At 44.0% G+C, this 20,653-nt stretch overlaps 1 protein-coding gene across 5 annotated transcripts in view; it reads right to left on the reverse strand.

Moving 5' to 3' along the window:
- The window catches only part of Mxi1 (MAX interactor 1, dimerization protein), a 65,394-nt gene that overhangs the window by 13,681 nt on the left and 31,060 nt on the right, over positions 1 to 20,653 (reverse strand). For 4 of the 5 annotated variants that reach the window (XM_005063464.4, XM_040742980.1, XM_040742987.1 and 1 more), the window contains exon 3: positions 14,759 to 14,788. The exons of the other annotated variant lie outside the window; for it this stretch is intronic. In XM_005063464.4, coding sequence (XP_005063521.2) covers positions 14,759 to 14,788 — 30 coding nt within the window. The remainder of the gene's footprint in view (positions 1 to 14,758; positions 14,789 to 20,653) is intronic. 5 annotated transcript variants of the gene reach the window in all.

Below are 20,653 nucleotides of genomic sequence, written 5' to 3' on the forward strand. Positions count from 1 at the left end.
TAAGAGGCTTGAGTGTCTGTGAGCGTACCACCATGTCTGTGTGATGGCCAGAGGCCAGAAGACGGCATTAGAGTCCTTGGGTCTGGAGTTACAGACCATCGTGAGACAGACCATGTGGACGCTGGGAACCAAATCCCGGTCCTCTGCAAGAGTATCAAGTGCTCTTGACCACTGAGCTATCCTTCCAGCCCCAATCATATTATATTCTGGTTTATTATTTCAACTTTTCCAGTATTAAACAGAATGAGCATATATAGAAGGGAAAAGAAGTAAAATTTCTAGTACATGTTGTATCTGGAACTCTCTGTCTCACTAAAGTTGACCTAATAACCAATTCCAGAGTCTATGAACAGTGTAACTAGATTTTAGGCCAGCATTTGTGAGACATGCTTCTGAATGCCTGAAACCTAGACACTCATGTTATTTTGATTTGATTATAAATAATCACCATGTACGTTAAGGTGTGATCTACCAAAGAAATGCGAAACTGAAATCTTCAACCTACCTCCTGATTAGAGTTGATATCTCTTTTAACAAGTAGTAGGGGGTTTAGGACTAGGACTCATGACGGACTGGAGAGACGTTCAGCAGTTAAGAGGGCTTACTGCTCTATTAGTGGATCAGGAGTTCAGATCCCAGCACCTACAGTGGGTAGTTCATGAATGCCCTAAACTCCAGCTCCAAGGGCTCCAATGCTCCCTTCGGATCACCGTGGGCACCCATGTGCACGTTCATACTCGGCCTCTTTCACAATTTGCTTCTATATCTGCACCCATGAACAGAAAGACATCACCCAAAGTATTTACAGTGATAAGAGGCTGATACAACAATGCCAAATGAAACATAGAAATTAAAGTTTGTTCAAGTCCATTTTTTTTGGTCAGTTTCAAGTTTCTGATTTTCTTATTTCTAGAAAGCAGAAAACGTGTTTTAACTTTAAATTTTTAAGTTCGGGGGCTGGAGAGATGGCTCAGCTGTTAAAAAGCGCCGGCTGCTCTTGCAAAGGACACGGGGTTTGGTTCCATGGGCACCAGGCATGCGTGTGGTGCGAAGGCATACATGCGAGCAGAGCGCGCACACTTATGATGAAAAGAAACAATTCTAAGTCCAAGCAGCAGTAACAAGTGTAACGGCAGAAGGGTAATCGTGAAGGAAAAAATAGAAAACAAATAGCTCAGAAACCCAGGTATCAGAAAAAAGTCAAAAATTCATGTTCAGTGATGATGGAAAGGAGGGAAATGATAATAAAACCCCGATTGTTTTCATCTTATCTTTATTTTTTATGTTTTGCTTTGTTTGAGACAGGATCTCTCTACATAGTCCTGGCTGTCTTGGATCTCTCTGTAGACCAGGCTGGCCTTGAACTCAAGACATCCTCCTTACTGACTCTGCCTTTCGAGTGCTGGGAGTAAGGTGTGCATAACCACACCCAGATGACCTTATCTTCACATGGGCTTTACAAGACTAGTAGGGAGAACACATCAATGATTTTTTTTAATGTTCTGTATTCACCTCTAAAGAAAAACTAACTTAAAAAAAACTGGAAATCTCATTATTGTGAGGTGTGCCTGGAACTCCCCATTTTCACCACAGTCTCACAGCAGCTCGGTCTGCAGGCGTGAGACCTCACTTTAGACAGCCTGCCTCATCTGAAGAAAATAATCACGAAGACCCTGTTCTGGAAGCAATGCTCCTCACTGAACCGCCTCCCAGGAGCCTCCAGAGTCTAAGACTTCACAGAGCTCGCTTGTGTGCATTCTGTGCTAAACCTAGTTTCTACCCACGCAGCCTCTCTCTACCTGTCTACGAGGATTCGGGTTGTTGCTTTTTTTCTTTTCTTTTCTCTTCTTTTTTTCCTTTAAACAAAAACAAAAACTAGCTTCATCATTCATTCAACATATTTCTTCAGTCACACAAGAACTTTCTGTATTCCAGGTTTCAAGGTCTGGGAAATAGGGCTACATCGCTGGAGAAAACAGTGGCAATTTGTTCTAAATACAAAATAGCTTATTTTCTTTTGGCAGCTCTCCAGGGTTTCAGTGGAGGGAAGGATACTACTCTCTGGAGGGCTCGGGTTCTGGGCCTGGACTACTGTCAAAACTTAGCTGTGGGTGGGAGAGAATTTTTTTTAATTATCTTTCACATCAGTTTGGAAACAGATTAAAGACTTCTGCCTTATTAACAGTTTTCTATTCTTCGGTCTTTTGTGGGTGTTCATCCCTTTCCTGGCAGCCCCCATTGGCTGATTTAACGGTACCAAGGGGCTGAGAAGTATTACTGTCCAGAGGAAAAAGCATTCTCTCACAGGCACTGGGAAAGCAATCTGCAATCCCAACAGTAGCTACTTGTTAATTTTCTATTTGAAACACAGTGATGTCAATAGCATTGAATACTGCCAGCAACCATGGGGTAAAGTACATTTTGAAACCAAAACAAACTTCCTACGTGCTGGCAAATCAGATGTGAGACACAGTGATAAGCTGCTGTGAGACACCGTCTTATTTTCTTACACAAAATGCAGAATTAAATCTCTTCTACATGAGTTTAGGCCAAACTCTCACAACACCACTCCAATCCAGAGCCAGGCACCACGGTTTTATTGTAATCAAATTGCCATTCAGGATGACAGAGAAATGAAGTTCTGCTACAGCCCTCAGTAAAGTGGTGATCTTACACAGCCCAAGCAACTTTGAAGGCTGCTTTATAATTGAACTGTTCAGACGTCAGAAGAGACAACGGAAGCCTGTGTCCTTTAGAACACTTCTCAGATGTGTTGGAGAATGTATAGATGTAGGAGGACAGACACGATTATTAAATGAACAAGAGAAAGCCCAGGGATTAATGCATCCCCGAACGAGGACGTTCAGTTTGCACTGAGAAAGGAACCTGAGTAGCAGTGGGAACCGTGCTCTCCCCTAGCAGATGGCAAGTGATTTGACATTGCTGGACATCTGCCAATTCAGGCAAGCTAGCTAGGGATTATTTTTAAAGTCCTATTTTATCGTAATTTTCCCCAAATCAAAATGTTGTGGTTTTGTTTGGCGGAGAGGAGGGGTGATGAAATTCGGGGCAGGAAAAAGGACAACGTAGAACAAATGTTGGCCAATGTGTTTTGCTTCACAAACTTAAAGCAGCAACTGGCCATTTAGAACCTCTGAGAAAATAAAATCCACAGGATGTAAGATACACCAGTGACCTGGTAATGACACGGAATTTATGTTTTGATGTGCTGTCTTATTTCTAAATTACTTAACTGTTCCACGCACACACGCACGCGTGTGTGGGTGCGTGTGTGTGTGTGTGTGTGTGTGTGTGTGTGTGTGTGTTCCTTTGCAGATGGCTGTGGTTGCTGGGAATTGAACTCAGGTCCTCTGTAAGAGCAGCCAGTGAATGCTCTTAACTGCTGAGCCATCTCTTCAGCCCCCACAACTATCCCTTCGTAGAACACCTTGTATTTTGCAAAGCTAAGAAAAAAATATGGTTCTCTTCCAAGTAAGTTTCTTTTTCGATTAGAAATTGTACCTTTGCAGTCAAACATTGGTTAATGACTTAGGTAGAGCGAGGGGCTTGTAAAGGAGAAGGTTCCTCCTCGAGTAGTTGGATGTTGAGTTCCTATAAATCTCTTGAAAGCATTTTTTATTGCTGTATGTTGAGTCATATGAGGAGGGAGTGTGGTTTTCTTGGCTTCCAATGTTAAATTCTGATGTTTTTCTTTTTTTTTAAGAAAAGTCAAATAAATAAATATTGAGTATTATCTTTCACCATTTCAAAGGATCCTACACATATCTTTTGAGAATAACATATGTTGGTGACCCTGAATGCTGTTTCATGACTTTGATCCTGCACTGTTTGAAAGGAAACACAGGCTTGGGAAACATAATCCCCAAACCCTATGGACTTCTTTCGTTGGAACAGTCGTTTTTATTTCTGGTTGTAGTGCAATGTGCAGACCTGGTCGCCATCTCATCTACTGTGATGGGTAGAGAGGGTTTTCTGGCAATGGTAACAGAATGGGACAGCTTTCCCTACACTTCATCTTTCCTTTCTCAAATCTGTGGGAAGACACGAATCTTCCCGTGTTGTTCTCCAGCCGTGGATGTCATCAAAGTGTACAGTTATTATTCGTCAGCTACAAGTGAACAAAGCCAAGGAAAATCTTACCAACAACATTGAGCTAAGAATGAAGTAACACAAAAGTAAATCTAGGGTTCCCATCCCTCCCTCCTTTTACGGTCCCTGCGCTTTTCCACAAGAGTCAAGCTAAGAGTCAGACAAATGTGACCAGAAGTTCACTACCACAACTCTGCATTCTGACTTGCTTTTAGTTTCATTTGACTCGAGTCTTTTAGGGAATCGTCAGTTCATTGAACGCCTTCCTCTTCAAAAAAAGTTCTTAAAAATACAGTTTTTAAAGCCACAATTCTTAAGGCTCATTCCACTCTGCTTTAGAAGGGCTTGTTGGCCAGTCCCTCACACAGCTTGTCAGAGGGTGCTCCTGACTGACACCCGGTGCTCTGCTATGCTAGGCTGCCTACCAAAGAAACTCAGAGACTGCTCTTCATTCGGTCTCTCTGTGTGTGTGTCTGTGAAGTGTGTACGTCTATGTGTCTGTGAAGTGTGTGTATGTGTCTGTGTGCGTTTGTGAAGTGTGAGTGTGTGAAGTGTGAGTGTGTGTACGTGTGTTTCTAACATTACATCTCAGGCCAGCATCAGTTCTTAGGCAAGCCTAAGAGAGGTTTGGACATGCTGTTAAGTTACAAAGCCTGCATCATGTAGAGCTTGCTAGAGAGACTCAAATGAGCACCTTCACCTCTCATCTGAAACAGAGTGGTGCTTAAGAGATTTAGGGGCCGCAGCAAGTTCATCCTCTTCCCCAGTTCTCCACGGTCTCTTAAATATCACTCCGCTGTTGTACTGTTGTAAATAGTAATTCTATTCCAGTAAGCCCCAAACAACTGAAACCTCCAAGTGGAGTGTGGCAATCTCACGTTTTTGTTTATTTTCACAAGACACTTGGGCCTTCATCAACATTTCTACCACAAAGAGGGCGAACTCTTCACAGGAAAACTGGTAACCATCAAAAATGACACTGTGACCACCTGCAAGCCACACTAAGGACAGGCCCCATGCCAAGCACTAGACAGCCAACACAAAACAAACTGAAATGACACTGTATAGTGTGATGATGGCATCTTTAATTCCGGCACTTGGGGAGCTGGAGAGATGGCTCGATGATTAAGAGCACTGGCTTCCAGAGGACCTGGGTTCAATTCCCAGCATCCACAAAGCAGCTCACAACTCCTGTTCCAGGAGATCCAACACCCTCACACAGACATGCATCCGGGGAAAACACCAACATGCGTAAAATAAAAATAAATAAATTAAAATCCCAGCACTTAGAAAACTGAGACCTGAGGATGGGAAGTTCAAGGCTACTACTGGCTGAGTGCGACAGAAGACTGGGTTTTAGCACCACGGACACAGCAGGAAGCAACTGTAAACTAAAGGAGCAAAAAGCTGTTCCCAGTCTTGGAAACATTCAGGCGCCGGTCTATCTTATCCATGCTGAATGGTCTGCCCTTACCTCAGGGCAAGCAACGACCACACTTGAATTCAAACACGCATACTGGAAAGGTAAGACCAGTTTTCGCAAACTACAAGAATACTGTTCGGGTAACTGAAAGGCAGGCTGTTCACACCCGATTTGGCCCACAATAACCCCACAGTGAAGTGACCTTAAGTCCCATCTGCCACACATACAACCCAGCACTTAATTACATTCTTGACAGGGGCTTTGTAATAATGTCTGTCTTCCACCCAGATAGGTTATAATCAAGAGGAGGACCCAGGGCTCCTACTTTTACTCTCTCTCTAGTAACTAGCAGAGTCCAATGCCTAATAAGTGCTTGTCGGCTGATCTGTGATTACCTTGAGGGGTCTGTCAGTGCTGGGAGCCAAGCTGCTTCAAAGGACCTCCTCTACCCACCAAAGATTTCCAATCAGAAATCGCCATCTTCAGGTTAATGGTGTACAGGAGACACTTGCACAGACACCTTACACCTACCTATTACTAGTTGTCATAGATTAAATGTTCAAAGGGAGCTCAAAACAAACCCAAGAAGTTTAAGAAACGTCTCGAGCCTGCATTGGGGTATTTCACCTGTAAATGTGAAGGCAGGGATGGGGTGCAGAGACCAAACTGTATTACGCTGGGAATAGAAAAGTTGCTGTTTTCCTGCTACCCACTGCTGTGCCTGCAGTAACACCCAGCCCCTCTGGACTCAACGCCTCTAAGCTTTATCAGGAGTGTGGAGAAAACCTGAATAGTAGGCTTCACTTCACAAAAAACAATGGGTTAATTGTTTCTGCAAAGTGAAATTCAGACATGTTTGCAATCCAGATCCCCCAAATTTAAACTAAAAAAAAAAAAAAATCCTAGCGTCACAGACGCAGAATATAGTTCTTTACACCACTTCCAAAAATTATTCAATAAAAAGCCGTCCTCTGGAAAAGTGTTTTAAAATTGAAATGCTGCGCGGCTCTGCTCTCAAGCTAATGTTTTAAAAAACGCTTCTATTTCACTCAAACGCAATGAATCGCAATACTGATGTGTGCGCATGCGCCTGAACGTGCGAGCTGGGGCGCATGCCTGTGCACCAGGGAGGTATCAGGTGCTCTGCTCTATCATTTGCTACCTTACTCCTTTGATGACCCAAGTCTCACCTTCAGAATCCGCGGTGGAAGGAAGAGAACCAACTCCCAGAGCTGTTCTGCACACGTCCACCCTGGCACGGACGCGCACACACAAGAACATTTTACACATCGGGGAGGCCGGGAGCTGGCTCGGCTTAAATGCCCGCTGCTCAAGCACACGGCACTGAATTCCGATCCCCAGAAACCACGTTAAGAGCTGGGCACCGGGCAGATGTCTGTAAGCCCAGCCTTGCTCAAAGGGGTGGGCAGAGACGAGCGGACACGGGAAGCTCACTGGCACACATGCGCACTACTCGGGCTAAGCGCTCCTGCTGCACAGCCGTGAAGACCGCAGTCTGGATGCCAGCAAGTGCTTTAGCTGCTTAGTCATCTTGCTACCCACTTACAGCACCTTTCACGCAAAAGGGAGTTCACTGCTTTATTCTGGTAAATCCTGAGACCAATTAAAACTGATCGTGTTTGCATCTATTTATGAGTGTGTGGGCGCGCATGTGGAGGTCAGAGGACAGCTTGGGGAGCCGATTCTCTCCACCACGCGGACCCCGGGGGATTGAACTCAGGCAGTCGGGCTTGGAGACCGGTGCCTTTACCTGTGGAGCCAACCTCCCCGTGTCCAGTTAAACTTTTTACCGTGATACGTAAATGCCGCTTCACTTAAAAATATTCTAACTAATGCATTGTGTGACTATGTGTGCACGCGCGTGCTGGTGCCCAAAGAGACCAGGCGCGCCTGACCCCGTGTGCTTTGAACAGAACTCAGGTCCTGTGGAAGAGCACTACACAATCTTAACAGAGCCATCTCCCCAGCCCATCAATTCATCTTAAACTAACCAGTTCTTAAATGCATCAAACTCTTAACTGCTGTTAGGCTAAACAAGGACTTTTCAGGCAAACCTATGCTGCATAACTGGCTTGGCTCAAAAAAATAAAATAATGTGAATGAATCTGTATGTGTATTTTTTTTCATTTCAAAAAAGATGGGTCTTGATTTTTATGTCACTTACAATAAAAGTCGAGTTATAATTGAGCACTTGGTCAGCTCTACCAACTGAAACAAAGGAATGTACCATGGCATCTGTAAAGCCACCCCACTCAAGAGACACTGTCCCAAGACACACCGGCTTCGGTGGAGGTCCCATTATGAAACACAGGCACCACGTATTTCCTAAGTGGGTCATATTACCTAGAATATCCTATGGGGACAAAATGTTCTCTCTGAAGCAGGAGTGGAGAACAAAACTATTTTTTTTTTGGAAGGGGAAGATGTTCGCAGGGTTGCAAATGCCTTGCTTTGTATCTTCCTAAAATACTTTTCTATCTTGAAGTGGCGTTCACGAAAAGGAGGACCAGGAAGAGGGGGAGGGAGGAGGAGGAGGCACGGCTAAATGCGACTTGGCATTTAACTCCTTCCTACCAGCCTAACAAAAGATGTAAGCTGCTACATAGCTGCTAACTCACCGGGCACCTGCTCGCTCGTCAAGGCGCTGTGTGCCAGATGCTGCGTGCTGTTACAGACGCCTGTGCTCGCACGGGTGTGTCCAGTCTAGAAGGGAGATGTGTGGTCTCTAAGGAGACAAGAAGTGACACAAAAGGCAACTCTCACGAGTTTGGAGGTCACTACGTACGATCGGGAAACGCTTTCTGGAAAGCACATATTTTATATATGCCTGGAAGGCAGCGTGGGTAAACTCTAGCTCAGGGATTAGGAAATCCCTGCTCTTACCCCAGCCTTGTCATTCACCAGCTTGGTGTGGCACATAGTCAAGAGGAGGGATTACGCTTTGAGGACTAGTGTAGGCCAGACGGCTTTCTAACACCCTTTCAGCTTGATGACCTATACAGATGTATGGATCGGTGTACTACTGTTGCCTTTAAACACACACACACACACACACACACACACACACACACACACACACACACACACTCACAACTAAGGGTACCCTTGCTGCAAGGACTCCAACCAAAAATAAAGTCAATACAGTGTTTTCCCCATTAACAGCAGTTCCAATATGACAAATATCCTTTTTTATGTACCTTCCTCAGACATTTAAATACATAATTTTGCTTTGTGAGGCAAACCCACTTTAATTTTACTCTAAATACTATTTGTTGAGGCATTACTCAAAGTTCTGCCTAGCCAGTTATTGTTTTTCCTCCTAACAAACCAAGTGCCCATTCTTCCAGAATGTGTTTGCTGTGCACAAGAGTACAGTCTTTTTTTTTCTTAAACAAATGTCACGCGAACATACAGAACCTGCAGCTAAAACCAATTAAGAAACGCTGTTCCCACCAAGGAACCCTCAACATTGAGATGATGAAAGCAGACCAGCACAACCGCTTTGTGGAAATGTCTACATCCACGGGCTCTAGAGATACAATTCTGACTCAGTAGCATGCATAAAGAGGGCCAATGCCAACAGAAAAATCAAGTTCATCTAAATTTCCACGGGACATGACAGAGTCCAGAAAAAAAAAAACTTACTCATTCTCATGACCAGACATTTGTGATAAACAGAGCACATCAAAAATCTTAACGCGCCTTTCATCCCAGCACTCGGGAGGCAGAGGCTCGGAGCTCCAGGGACAGCCGGGGTACAGACGGAGACCATCTCAAAATGATAAAAATAAAAAACACATCAAAAATCTTAACGCGCCTTTCATCCCAGCACTCGGGAGGCAGAGGCTCGGAGCTCCAGGGACAGCCAGGGTACAGACTGAGACCATCTCAAAATGATAAAAATAAAAAACAGCCGGGCGGTGGTGGCGCACGCCTTTAATCCCAGCACTCGGGAGGCAGAGACAGGTGGATCTCTGTGAGTTCAAGGCCGGGCTGGACCGACAGCCTCCAAAACAATACAGAGAAACCCTGTCTCGTAAAAACCAAAAAAAAAAAAAAAAAAAAAAAACCCAAAATTTTAAGACAAAAGCTAAAATTATTTCTGGGATTTTTAATTCTTTTAATATGCATATGTAAGTTTTCGCCATATAAATACCTAACCATTTGCAAATAGAATAAAAATGAGCAAGATCTCACAGAGTATAAACTTTATCAAGGACGTTGGTTCCTTTCATCTATACCTGGTACTTATTTGTGTAGTCCACAAGACCACAGAGCACAAAAAGAGGCACCAAGGACCTAAAGAGTGACTTATTTCCTTGCCAGGTAAAAATCCCTTAAAATGTTCCCACTCACAAATTTACATCATATAATTTGTTTGCATCTCAATAATTCATTAAATTTTCCATTTCCGTCTATGAAATTATTACTCCTGATGAGATGTCAGGAGTATTTTGTATATTCCTCAGTTTTCACTAATAACTGTTATTTGACATAGTGATTAGGTAAACAGAGTGCGCCTGCATGTTTGAACCCAGGGCTCCTTCACACATGACAGATAAAAATCCGACCACTGAGGAGATGACCCAAGGCTTGAGAACTACGCAATGACTGGGAACCAGAGGAGAAGCTTCACAACAGAAGAAACCAGGAGCGCAGCGTGCCGGGCAGAAGCAAGCAGGCTGAGATGGGGGCTCTCCTGTGGGACACACGGAGTGGTGGACTCGCAGGCCCCCGGTTTTACGTCATCTGACTGGGAAGCACACGGGGAGATGCTATGATCTCGGTATACGCAGGAAGACTACACTCGCGCTCCGTGAAGCAAACGGAGACTGGGTAGGTGTGGTGAACAATGCTCTCCCTGAGTATTTCTCAGCCTGCTCCCGTGTCCCCAGACCACCAGGTGCTGGCTCTTTCTTCCTTTTATTTCGTCAGCTACCTCAAAAGCACCCAACCCTGTCTCCCACTTTCTGCAGCTCCGTTTCATCTCGTCACGTATTCCTCACTGGTCTCATGTACCCAAGGCTGGCCTCAAACTGGCTGTGTAGTAGAGGCTGGCCTTCCCATCCAGATCCTTCTGCCTCTGTCTCCAGTGTACGGGTATTTTGGGCCCGCCTCGCCAGGCGATAGGGTCCCCTCCTCTCTCTGCCAACGCTCTAATCACACCTTTATCTTTCCTAGAAAACCTCAAATCCTCTCGGTTGGGTAAGTATTTCAGTGGCACACTTACCTAGCCTGGGGCCCTGGGGTTCAATTCCCTCAAACATCACTGCCAACGGAATGAAGTACAAATACCATTCCACAGTGAAATCCCAAACTACCTTCCAGGTCTTACCTCCTTTTACTGATGGGATAGACTCTGCTATTCCCCCACTCAGTGTGGTCTGCTCTTTTCTGGACATAACTTTCATTGTGTGTGCATGTGTGTATGATGTATATGAGAGGCGTCAGAGGGTGGCCTGTGAGAAAAAGTTCTGTCCTTCCACAACGGGATCCTGGGTTCGAGTACACACTGTCAGAGTTGAACATGGGAGGCACTTGTACCCACTGAGTCATCTCACTGGCCTATGGACACAGCTTACCGTGCCAGCATGCTGCTTCTGGGGGTCTGTTTACACCAACCACTTTCCTAAGGCTTCACAGGTCAGCACACATTCTACTTGGCGATCCAACAGTATCTTTTACTGCAGCATACAGGATTTTAACGGCGTGACTGAGTTTAACGGGTTTTACAACTTTACGTTTATTTAATGCACTCTGGGCTTTCCTACTGCAGCTTTACTCCACAGTGGCTCACTAAACTACACACCACTAGCCGGTTGCAGCCTTCAGCTTGAAAACACTTGTCAGTACACTTTTCCAGACATTAACTGGTCCCTAAACGCAAGCACATCATCAGAAGACAAAACTACAGATACCAAACCATGATGACTTTAACCTTAAGGGTATAGGACGAAGCCTGAATCACAGTCTTCATTTTATGTATCACAATGCCAAGTATTTATTCATCATCACTAAAGAAAAAAATTAACAATAGACATAGCCATCATTATTTATGATTTGACAGAGTCGTGGTCAGGACCGATTTACGATCGCATCCATCTTGTTTCAAGTTATAGATGGCCAGGGTGGCCCGTTTTCAACGACACTGTGACCCACAGTCTCTGTTTTCCCACCTTCTGGAATCACAGAACAGCCATGTGTGATGGGGGAACAGCAGGCACCCCATAAATGTTTTCATCACCCTGCTCTCAGGGAACGTCTTTAAGCATGGAGGACACCTACCACACCCAGTGGACTGACCTCTCTGGTATCACAGCCATTGCCCTCCGCCTAGCAAAGCCCTCTCAGCCCGTGACCTCATCCGGCCCTCCCCACTTTGCCAAAGCTGTGTTGAGGGTGAGCCCTGTGTTTCGGTTCAATGGCCTCCCCCGCGGTCAGCACTAAGGTTCCAGACCATTCAAGGCCCGCTAAGGCTGTTGACTCTGCTGAAAGCATCACCAGTAATCTGAGTTAGGGAACGGGAAAACCAGTGAGGTGGCATCGGAATGTGCACTCAAGAGTTTCTTCTCTGCCAAAGGACCAAACTCATTAAGAAAAGCCAACGGACAAAGCAAATCCTAGCACATGGATCTCAAAGACACACCAAGTTTCCCGTGAGATCACTCACACAGGTGCCCTCGCTGGACCTGCCCGGGCCTGTGTGGAGACGACACGGCCAGGAATACTACACAAGCAACACGCCCTGCACTAGCTCAGCACGTCCAATGTGATGCCAGGAGAAAACCAGCTCCAGAGCCCTCCAGAGAGTGCCCGAGGCTGCTGAAAGCTCCTCAGTGAGGGAGCTACAGGCATCTGGGCAATGGCAGATTTGAACCAAGTACTATGGGTGCTGCTGGCACCAAGTCTCCGCTGTTGAGCTTTGAGATCTGGAAGCACGATCCTAACATTTATTAGCTACTATCTCTTCAAGGCCAGAACCCAGGCTTCAGCAATCTCAGGGCTTACGAAAACCATCTGAAATGTCTCTACCATTGGTTACCACAGTACACTGCCCACTATTCCTTTCACTGCGTTGGCCTCAGTAAAAAACAAAACAAAAAACATCAACTCAAAGAGCTTTATGCCAAGATTTTAGAGTGAAACTTTTTTCTGACATAAGACATATGTATGTATATATGTATATGCAAAATTCCAGGAATACAAATTACTCCAAGAATGCCTGCCTTATCTCCAAAGCCTCAAAACCCAGGGTGACCATAATTTAAATTTGAAATTAAATTAACTTAACAGTGTGAATAAGAACTTCGTCTTGGAAATAAGAGCTATTAAATAATACTTGGAAGAGGGGTGGAAATGCAGTAGGAATACAGGCTGAAGTTTTACACACTGTGTTGCACTCCTGCTAAGCATCCCTCGGCCCCCGAATTCTCCTGACACTGGCCCCTCTCACACCGTCTGCTAAATCACACTTTCATTTCCAAGGATAAGAACCCTTTAAGACTGTGGCTCGGGAAGGTTACTGTATCACCTTTCTGTGGCGCCCCAGGAAAGGGGGGTAGAGAATAAAACAAGCAGACAAATGACAACACGGAGGGGGACAGCAATCAGAGGAAAGTGGAGATGAAGGCTATCTGTGAGCTTCTGCGAGACTCCGGCAACGCCGCACCCTGGGCACAGCAGGAACCGGGTTCAACCATCACGAGGTGTGAGAAGAAGCACCATGAGGGATAAAGCACATTTTCACGCTGTGATTCAGTCAGCAGTGACATCCATTCACAAACGAAATTTACCCAAGACGTTGAAAGTTCTTACCCACAGTTACTAAAGACTATTCGCGCTAAAAGCTTGTTTGCCAGGTTCCTAATGGAGGCCTAACAAGGGAGGGAGAGCCACATCCATTTGGAGGAGACAATGACAACATCCACTTGTTCATCAGTATTTAACCCATGTGACCCAAGATCTATTCTAATTTTCTTATTGTTTTGTGGTTTTTGTATTATTTTATTTTGTTTTTATGTTTGAGTTGTTTTGCCTACATGTATGTATGGAGATTATGTGTGTATCTGGTACCCAGGGAGGTCAGAAGAGGGCATTGGATCCCCTGAAACTGGAATAATGGGTGGTTGTGAGTTACCACGTGGGTGCTGGGAATGCAACCTGGATCCTCTGTAGGAAGGGCCAATACTCGCGGGACAGTGGTGGCGTGTGCCTTTATGCCTAGCACTTGTGAGGCGAAGGCCTCTGTGAGTTCGAGGGCAGCCTGGTCTAGGTGTGAGTGCTAGGACAGGCTCCAAGTCCCGCTCTGAAAAACCACAAAACAAATAAATAGGAAAAAAAAGAATAGCAAATACTCTTAACTGTGAGCCATCTCTCCAATCCCATTTCATTTTTGAGACAGGCAGGATCTTGCTTTAAAATAGGTCAGGTTGGTCTTGAAGTTATTATGTAGCCCAGGTTAACCTGGAACTCAAGACCCTCCTATGCTCTGGATGCCCAGACACTGGGGTTTTCAGATGTAATCCACCATGCCTGGCAGTGCTATGGGGGACCCCAGTGTCTCATGCTACCATCTTTTATGCTCTCACTGAACCCCTTACAGTGTTTTTAAGTATACAGTGCTCACTCATTGTCTCATGTAGAGCCTTCTAAGACTCTCTGCGAGTGAGAATTCAGTGACCTTCCAAAACGATCTTTTGGTAAGCACCCTCTGTTTCTCCATTGCCATACCTAATACTTTCTCTCTCACCCACAAAACTTGAGTTAAGAAATGACCTTAAGCATTCTATTTTCTATGCAAATTACTCAGTGTGTCTGACAATGAGGTGTTCTGGTTCATGAGTGATGGGCATTTGTTGAGAATCAATAAACTGCAAAAATTCAATGTGCTCAAGTCTGTCACATTTATCACCTAATCCAGAAACCTAATCCTTTAGCAAGACCATGTTTTAAGCCATGAACCTATCGCAGTTAACCTGTTCTCAAAGACAGAAAGGAAGCCATTCCATAACCTTAAATTCAAATGAGCTTAGTAGCAAATTTGCTTCTTAATTTTTCCAGAAAATACAATGCATCACAACTGATGATCTGCACATCTCAAAAATAAAGTAACAGCCACGCACACTACCAATCACTTTAACTTCTCAGGTAAGACAGTAAGTTTGCTTTCAAGCAGATGACAGCTGCACCTTATCGCAGACTTACCGGTTCTTTTCCAACTCATTGTGTGTGGATCTAAAAGGAGAAAACAGAGAGAGCGTTAGCCAGGCTTGTGAATAAGGCTGCAGGAAGGCACCTCAGCTTCATCGGCGGTAAGTCACAACCAGTCACTTAACAACGTGATGTACAGAATTCTACAGCCGCTACTCGTCTGACTTGAGTGGTTATACTCGCCACAAATGACTGTCACAAGGGCTAACAAATCTATACTGAATGTTTGTTAGCAAGTGTCAGAATTACGTTACATCAGTTCCCTAAGTAAGTGTGCTACTACTGTAATAATCCAGAATTCAAAATGTAACTTTGACACAGGAGAACCCAAGCTTTTATTGTTAGAACTAAAACTCTGATCACTTTACGTGTGCTTCATGCAGCCCAGGAGCCCTCACAGTGCGACCCACGTGCTCGGGCTACAAGCATGTACCGTTACACCTGGTTTCCTGTGGCGCAGAGGCCAAACCCACTGTCTCATGCACGCTGGGCCAGCACTCTCCAGCTCAGATACAATGACCCGTATCACTTTACATGCCCTTGTTAATGTCAAATGCTTTCAAAATATTACATTACTGACTGCTTTGATTTTATCCCCCCTCCCCTATGGATAGCCAGCGCTAGATTCATAAATCTTAACAAGTAACTGTTTTGTGAGCCTCACAATTTGTGAGGATTTGCCTACTGTCTTGGAGTTCAGCAGCCAGAGGACTGAGTTACTGTCTGTCTGTCTACCTTTGGCTTTACTGTCAAGTCCATAGCTCCACAGGATGAAAAAGACAAACACTCGTTTCAAAGATATTATCTTAATAAAAGCACTTTTTCCTCCCCAAAAGGAAGAAGAATCTTAGGAAATCTCCACAATGAGCAGCAAATATATGTACAATTCAGTCAGAAGAAACTGTAAGAGCATATAACTTGTATCTTAGCAACTCAGAGCTTATAGCTCAGTAAATTACAATGAAATGTCTATGTTTGCTTTAAAAAGAAAAAGTGGCACATAATTGTTTACCCACTATTAATACTCTACATGCGTGTATATGTGCGTGCCACGGTAAACATGGAAGCCAGAGAACAACTTTGTGGAGTAAGTTTTCTCCATCCACCTTTACCTGGGTTCCAGGGACAGAACTCAGGTTGGCCAGCTTGAAGCCATCTCAGCAATCCCTAAAAGGCCTATTTTAGAAATTTAACTTTTTAAAAATCCTTCAAAATCAATGGTGAGACTTCCTGTGCCCTCCTGGCAAGGAAAGCTTGGGTTTGGTTGCCTTTCTCTAAAAATAAAACTGATAACAAGTAAAACAAGAATAAGAGACAACTCTATAAAATTCCATAGTATACCATCAACAGCCATGTTATATTTATGGAAAAGTTGATGCCAGTTTACTATAAACTTATTCTAAACTATCTGCAATCCCACTGATAGCCATGAACGCAAAGGATAATACATTCAATGATAACCAATGGTGGAATTCAACACTATATTGAGCCTATTATAAAAAGCTAGGACCAAAAGAACATAATCGGACTCACTGCTGTGGACAAAATTAAAACAGCAGGTCCCTTCTGCCTCTCCCGAACAGTCTTATTATTTGTCTTACTTAAAAAAACATGCTAAGAATCTGAACCTTTTCACTGAAGTAGGAAATTCATGACACATCTAGTTTTACCACTACAGAATTTAACATGATTCCAAATAACAAGAAACAAAACGATCACAAACACACTCATGACTTCCATACCGCCTCGTTCTTCCAATGTTTACTCCCGCTCTGTTTAGCTTTTACATATAATAGTAAGTCAGCAAACACTGGTTTGCTTTGTGTTCATCACTGACTTAGACGACGAGGAATGAAAGTTTCTGGCTGGTAAATGCACACACGTGCAGGAATCACTGAAACTAAAGGTAAAATAAGTTCACACAGGAAGATAAAACTGTCACAGACTCCTGTGGTTACTTCCACATGGGGCTACGAGAAACCCTGGGGGAAGGGTAGCATTTGGTGGGGGCTTAAATGACGGGCACATTTGATTATTAGTAAGGTTTGGAACCTACTTGAGATTATTTCAGCTTAGAAGGAATGGGAAAACAAGCAGAGAAGAGAAGTCCAAAGTGACACCAGGGAACAATAGTGTGTATAAGTCACATAGACCCGCAGCGCTAGACAACAAAAGCCTTGCACTTAGTACTAATTAACTGTCACTCACTGGCTGTGTGATCTTGGGACAGATTACTTAACTTGGTTCACAGTTTCCTAATTTGTAAAACTCAAATATCATCACGCCTTGGCTAGGTTATGGATAGGTTATAGTGACAACTAGAGAAAAGAAAAAAAAACCATAGGGAACATAGTTAACTATTGAGGAAGTATTAGCTCCTCATTGTCTTGAGGCACGGTCTCACAATGTAGCCCAGTCTGGCCTGAAACTCCTGATCCGTCCACCTCAGCACCCCCTAAATGCTACAATTACAGGCCATACCACTCTGTCTAGGTAATTAAAAAAAATTATGTGTATGAGTGTTCTGCCTACGTGTATGCCTGAGTACAACCCATGTGACTGGTGCCCTCAGAGGTCAGGAAATGAACGGCATTAGATCCTCAGGAACTAAAGTTACAGACAGTTGAGAGCCACCACATGGGTACTTCAACTCCGGCTCTGGTGTCTTGGAAAAAAAAAAACACAGCTGACACTCTGAACCCCTGAACCACCTCTCAGCCCCAGTAATTTTATTTTTTACAAAACTAAAAATCTATACTCTAAACACTGCTAAACAGACTGCAACAACAAATGGACAGGAGTTCAGTAACCCATGAAATCTTCCTGGAGATAAATAAATAATCCTAACAACGAAAAGAGAAACTGAATGACAAGTGATTAAAGCCACTTGGTCATTTAGCCAGACAGGTGGCTAACACAAGGTTCACAGTATGAGACAGAGAAAGATGCCTGATTACGTACACACATAGAAAATAGTAGCTCAGATGATGCTCGTAACGAGTAAACTAATCCACTGCCTAGCAACACACCCCAAATACCCCCTTTTCCTCTTTGACAACTTATGTGTTCAACCAAGTCCTCCCAACATCACGAGACACTCAACTACAAGTTCTCCACACTGTTCAGGGGTTCTGAAAAGCCACCTCGTCAAACGATTTTCTCCTCCAAGTAAGATGCAGCTGAGAGCAAACACCGGTGAATTCCTCCTTTCCAACACCTCAGAAAACCATCTTTGATTTAGCCCTGAATCACAGGTGACCTTTATCAAGGACATCACTTTAAGAGACGCGTTCTGTGTAGCCCAACTCTGAACAGGCACCATCACCTCCAGTAGACGCTCGTGTTGTCTCTGACTACACGTCAACACATAAACTTTTCAGTGTCTGGGGTGCGAGAGAACTGAACCCACATAAAAGGGTCACATTTGACTCAAGAGTGCCACTGCCAAAAAAGAAGACAAAAGCCTCTGTTACCAGAGCAGAGCAGACATATCCTGGTTAATGAATGAGCCAACCTTCAATCACTTCACTTTTTTTTTTTTTTGGTTTCATTTGCTCTTGAAACTTTCAAATACCTAATGAATGTTGCTCTCATGCAATGAAGTAAGCATTATCTATGGAGCCGAATGAGTATCTTCTCATAACTGAAAAGTCAGGAACCCATATTTACATATTCAAAAACCAGAAAACTGCAGCTATATAGTAGGGTGAGGGGTCTCTGAAGTCTATATCCAAAAGGGTTGACAAGAAAACTATAGGAATAGTGGAGCAAAACTTCAAAGTATAGTTACTACATTATTACTACTTATTTTTTAATGTTCCACACCCAGTGTTACTTGTTTTAGAGTATTTTTGTCCATGTTTCCACTAAAGATGTAAAAAAATTTTTTTCAGAAAAAGGCAGTAAAAGATATTAAAGATGGCAAATTTTGAATTTTGTAAACTTTTGGGGGAAAGACCCCATAATGTTTTTCCCATAATCAGCACAGAAATTAACCCACAAGGTGTGATTACCCGTCCTAGCCCATTCATTGGCTGGGGGACACATTACTGCTCACTATGTGATAACCCCTAACCTGGCCCACCCACGGGCTGGTGAACACGCCAACTGCTTACAACTCTTGATGGCTCTGAGAAACACCCAGAACCGCTCTACGTGAAGAGATCTTCTTCGTCTTGAAGGACTGTGTCTCCTCCTTACACCTGATCACTAAGTTTTACCTGTAAGAATGGCCAACAATAAGAGACACATACTGGTATTTTTAGAAGGTAAATGTTTTGTTGAAAGAATAAAGGGAGCATGTTAACGTGATGGTTTATATCTGCTGTCAACTTCACAGAATCTAGAATCACGCTGAAGATAAATCTCCAGGGATGTCTATGAGGGATTACCTAAACTAGGCTATTGAGATGGTATGTGGTACCAATCTGTGTGGTTGGGGTTTTCTGTGTGTGTGTGTGTGTGTGTGTGTGTGTGTGTGTGTGTGTGTGTGTGTGTGTGTGCACACGTGCACACACACATGCATGCACACTCACGCATGGGAGGGAGCAGGGACATTTGTGCACATGTGCATACAGAGGCCAGAGATAGCTGTCTCAATCACTCTTCAACTTTGTTGAGAAAAGGTCTCTCACTGAACATGGATGTTCATGATTTGGCCATATTGGCTTGCCAGCCAGCACCAAGAATCCTCCTGCTTCTGCCTCAGATTTCAAATGTTTAAAAAAGGAAAACAAAGCAAAACAAAAAAACTATCACCAATGAGTACACATGCTGAAAATAAAACAAAAATTAGAATGAGTATTTTTAAACATTTCTAGATTTCTTTCACTTAAAGCAGTCAAGTAGCCCTAAGACCCTCCGGAAGTCTTCTCGAAGACGTCAACATCTCACAAGGAATAACGACTTCCGTGAGCTTGCTCATGCGTACAACCATGCCCGTGCTTACTGGGTATCTACACTGGGAATGTAAATCCTCTAAAATTGTGGAGTACTCCTATCACTGAGCTCAGACTTCACACTGACCTTGGCTGAACAGTAACTAAGGCAGTGCTCATCATGAAACTAATGGCAGCCCGTCTGGGGTGGGGGGGGGAGGAGGAAAAGGGAAGGAAGGAAGGAGGAAAGGAAAAGGAACCAGCCATGAGGTCTGGAGACACAGCTCGGTGGTTAAGAACACCTGGAGCTCTTGCAGAGGCCTGCGTCATTCTCAGCTGACTCTCCAACTCCAGGGGAGCAGACACCTCTCTGGCATCCAAGGGCATGAGGCACACATGTGTTACACACACAGGTAAAATAGTCAACTGTGGTTGTGAGGCAGGCGGATCTCTGTGAGTTCCAAGCCAGCCAGAGCTACACAGTGAGAGCTCTCCCACCCCACACACTCACACTGTTAGGTAAGTACCATATATTATGAAGCATTTACATCTTATATAGGTAAATCTTGGTCTCTGTAAAATCCTGGGATAGAATATTATGATAATGATTTTATAAAAATACTGGATTGGAACTTTTGATAGTGTTAATATCCCCAATCAACGATTCCACAGGAAAACGAGATTCAGTTATCTTTTCTTTGTTTTACAATACTCTTCTGAGGAATATAATCTGCCTGTTGATTGTCAACTTGACTCAATGCAGAGTCACCTGGGAAGGGAGGGGGTCTCGATGAGGAACTGTCTAGACAAGGATGACCTGTGAGCATACCTGTGAGGGGTTTTGTTAATTGTGCTAGCTGAGGCAGGGAGCCCCACTCTGAATGTGGAAGGCATCGTTCCCTAGGAAGGTGATTCTGAACTGTGTAAGAATGGAGACCTACGCACTAGTGTACAGGCATGCAATCATTCTGCACTTCTTCTTGAAGACAGGTGCAATGGGTTCAGCTGTCTG

This window comes from Mesocricetus auratus, unplaced genomic scaffold (assembly GCF_017639785.1).
Source record: "Mesocricetus auratus isolate SY011 unplaced genomic scaffold, BCM_Maur_2.0 Super-Scaffold_4256, whole genome shotgun sequence".
Taxonomy (NCBI): Eukaryota; Metazoa; Chordata; class Mammalia; order Rodentia; family Cricetidae; genus Mesocricetus; species Mesocricetus auratus.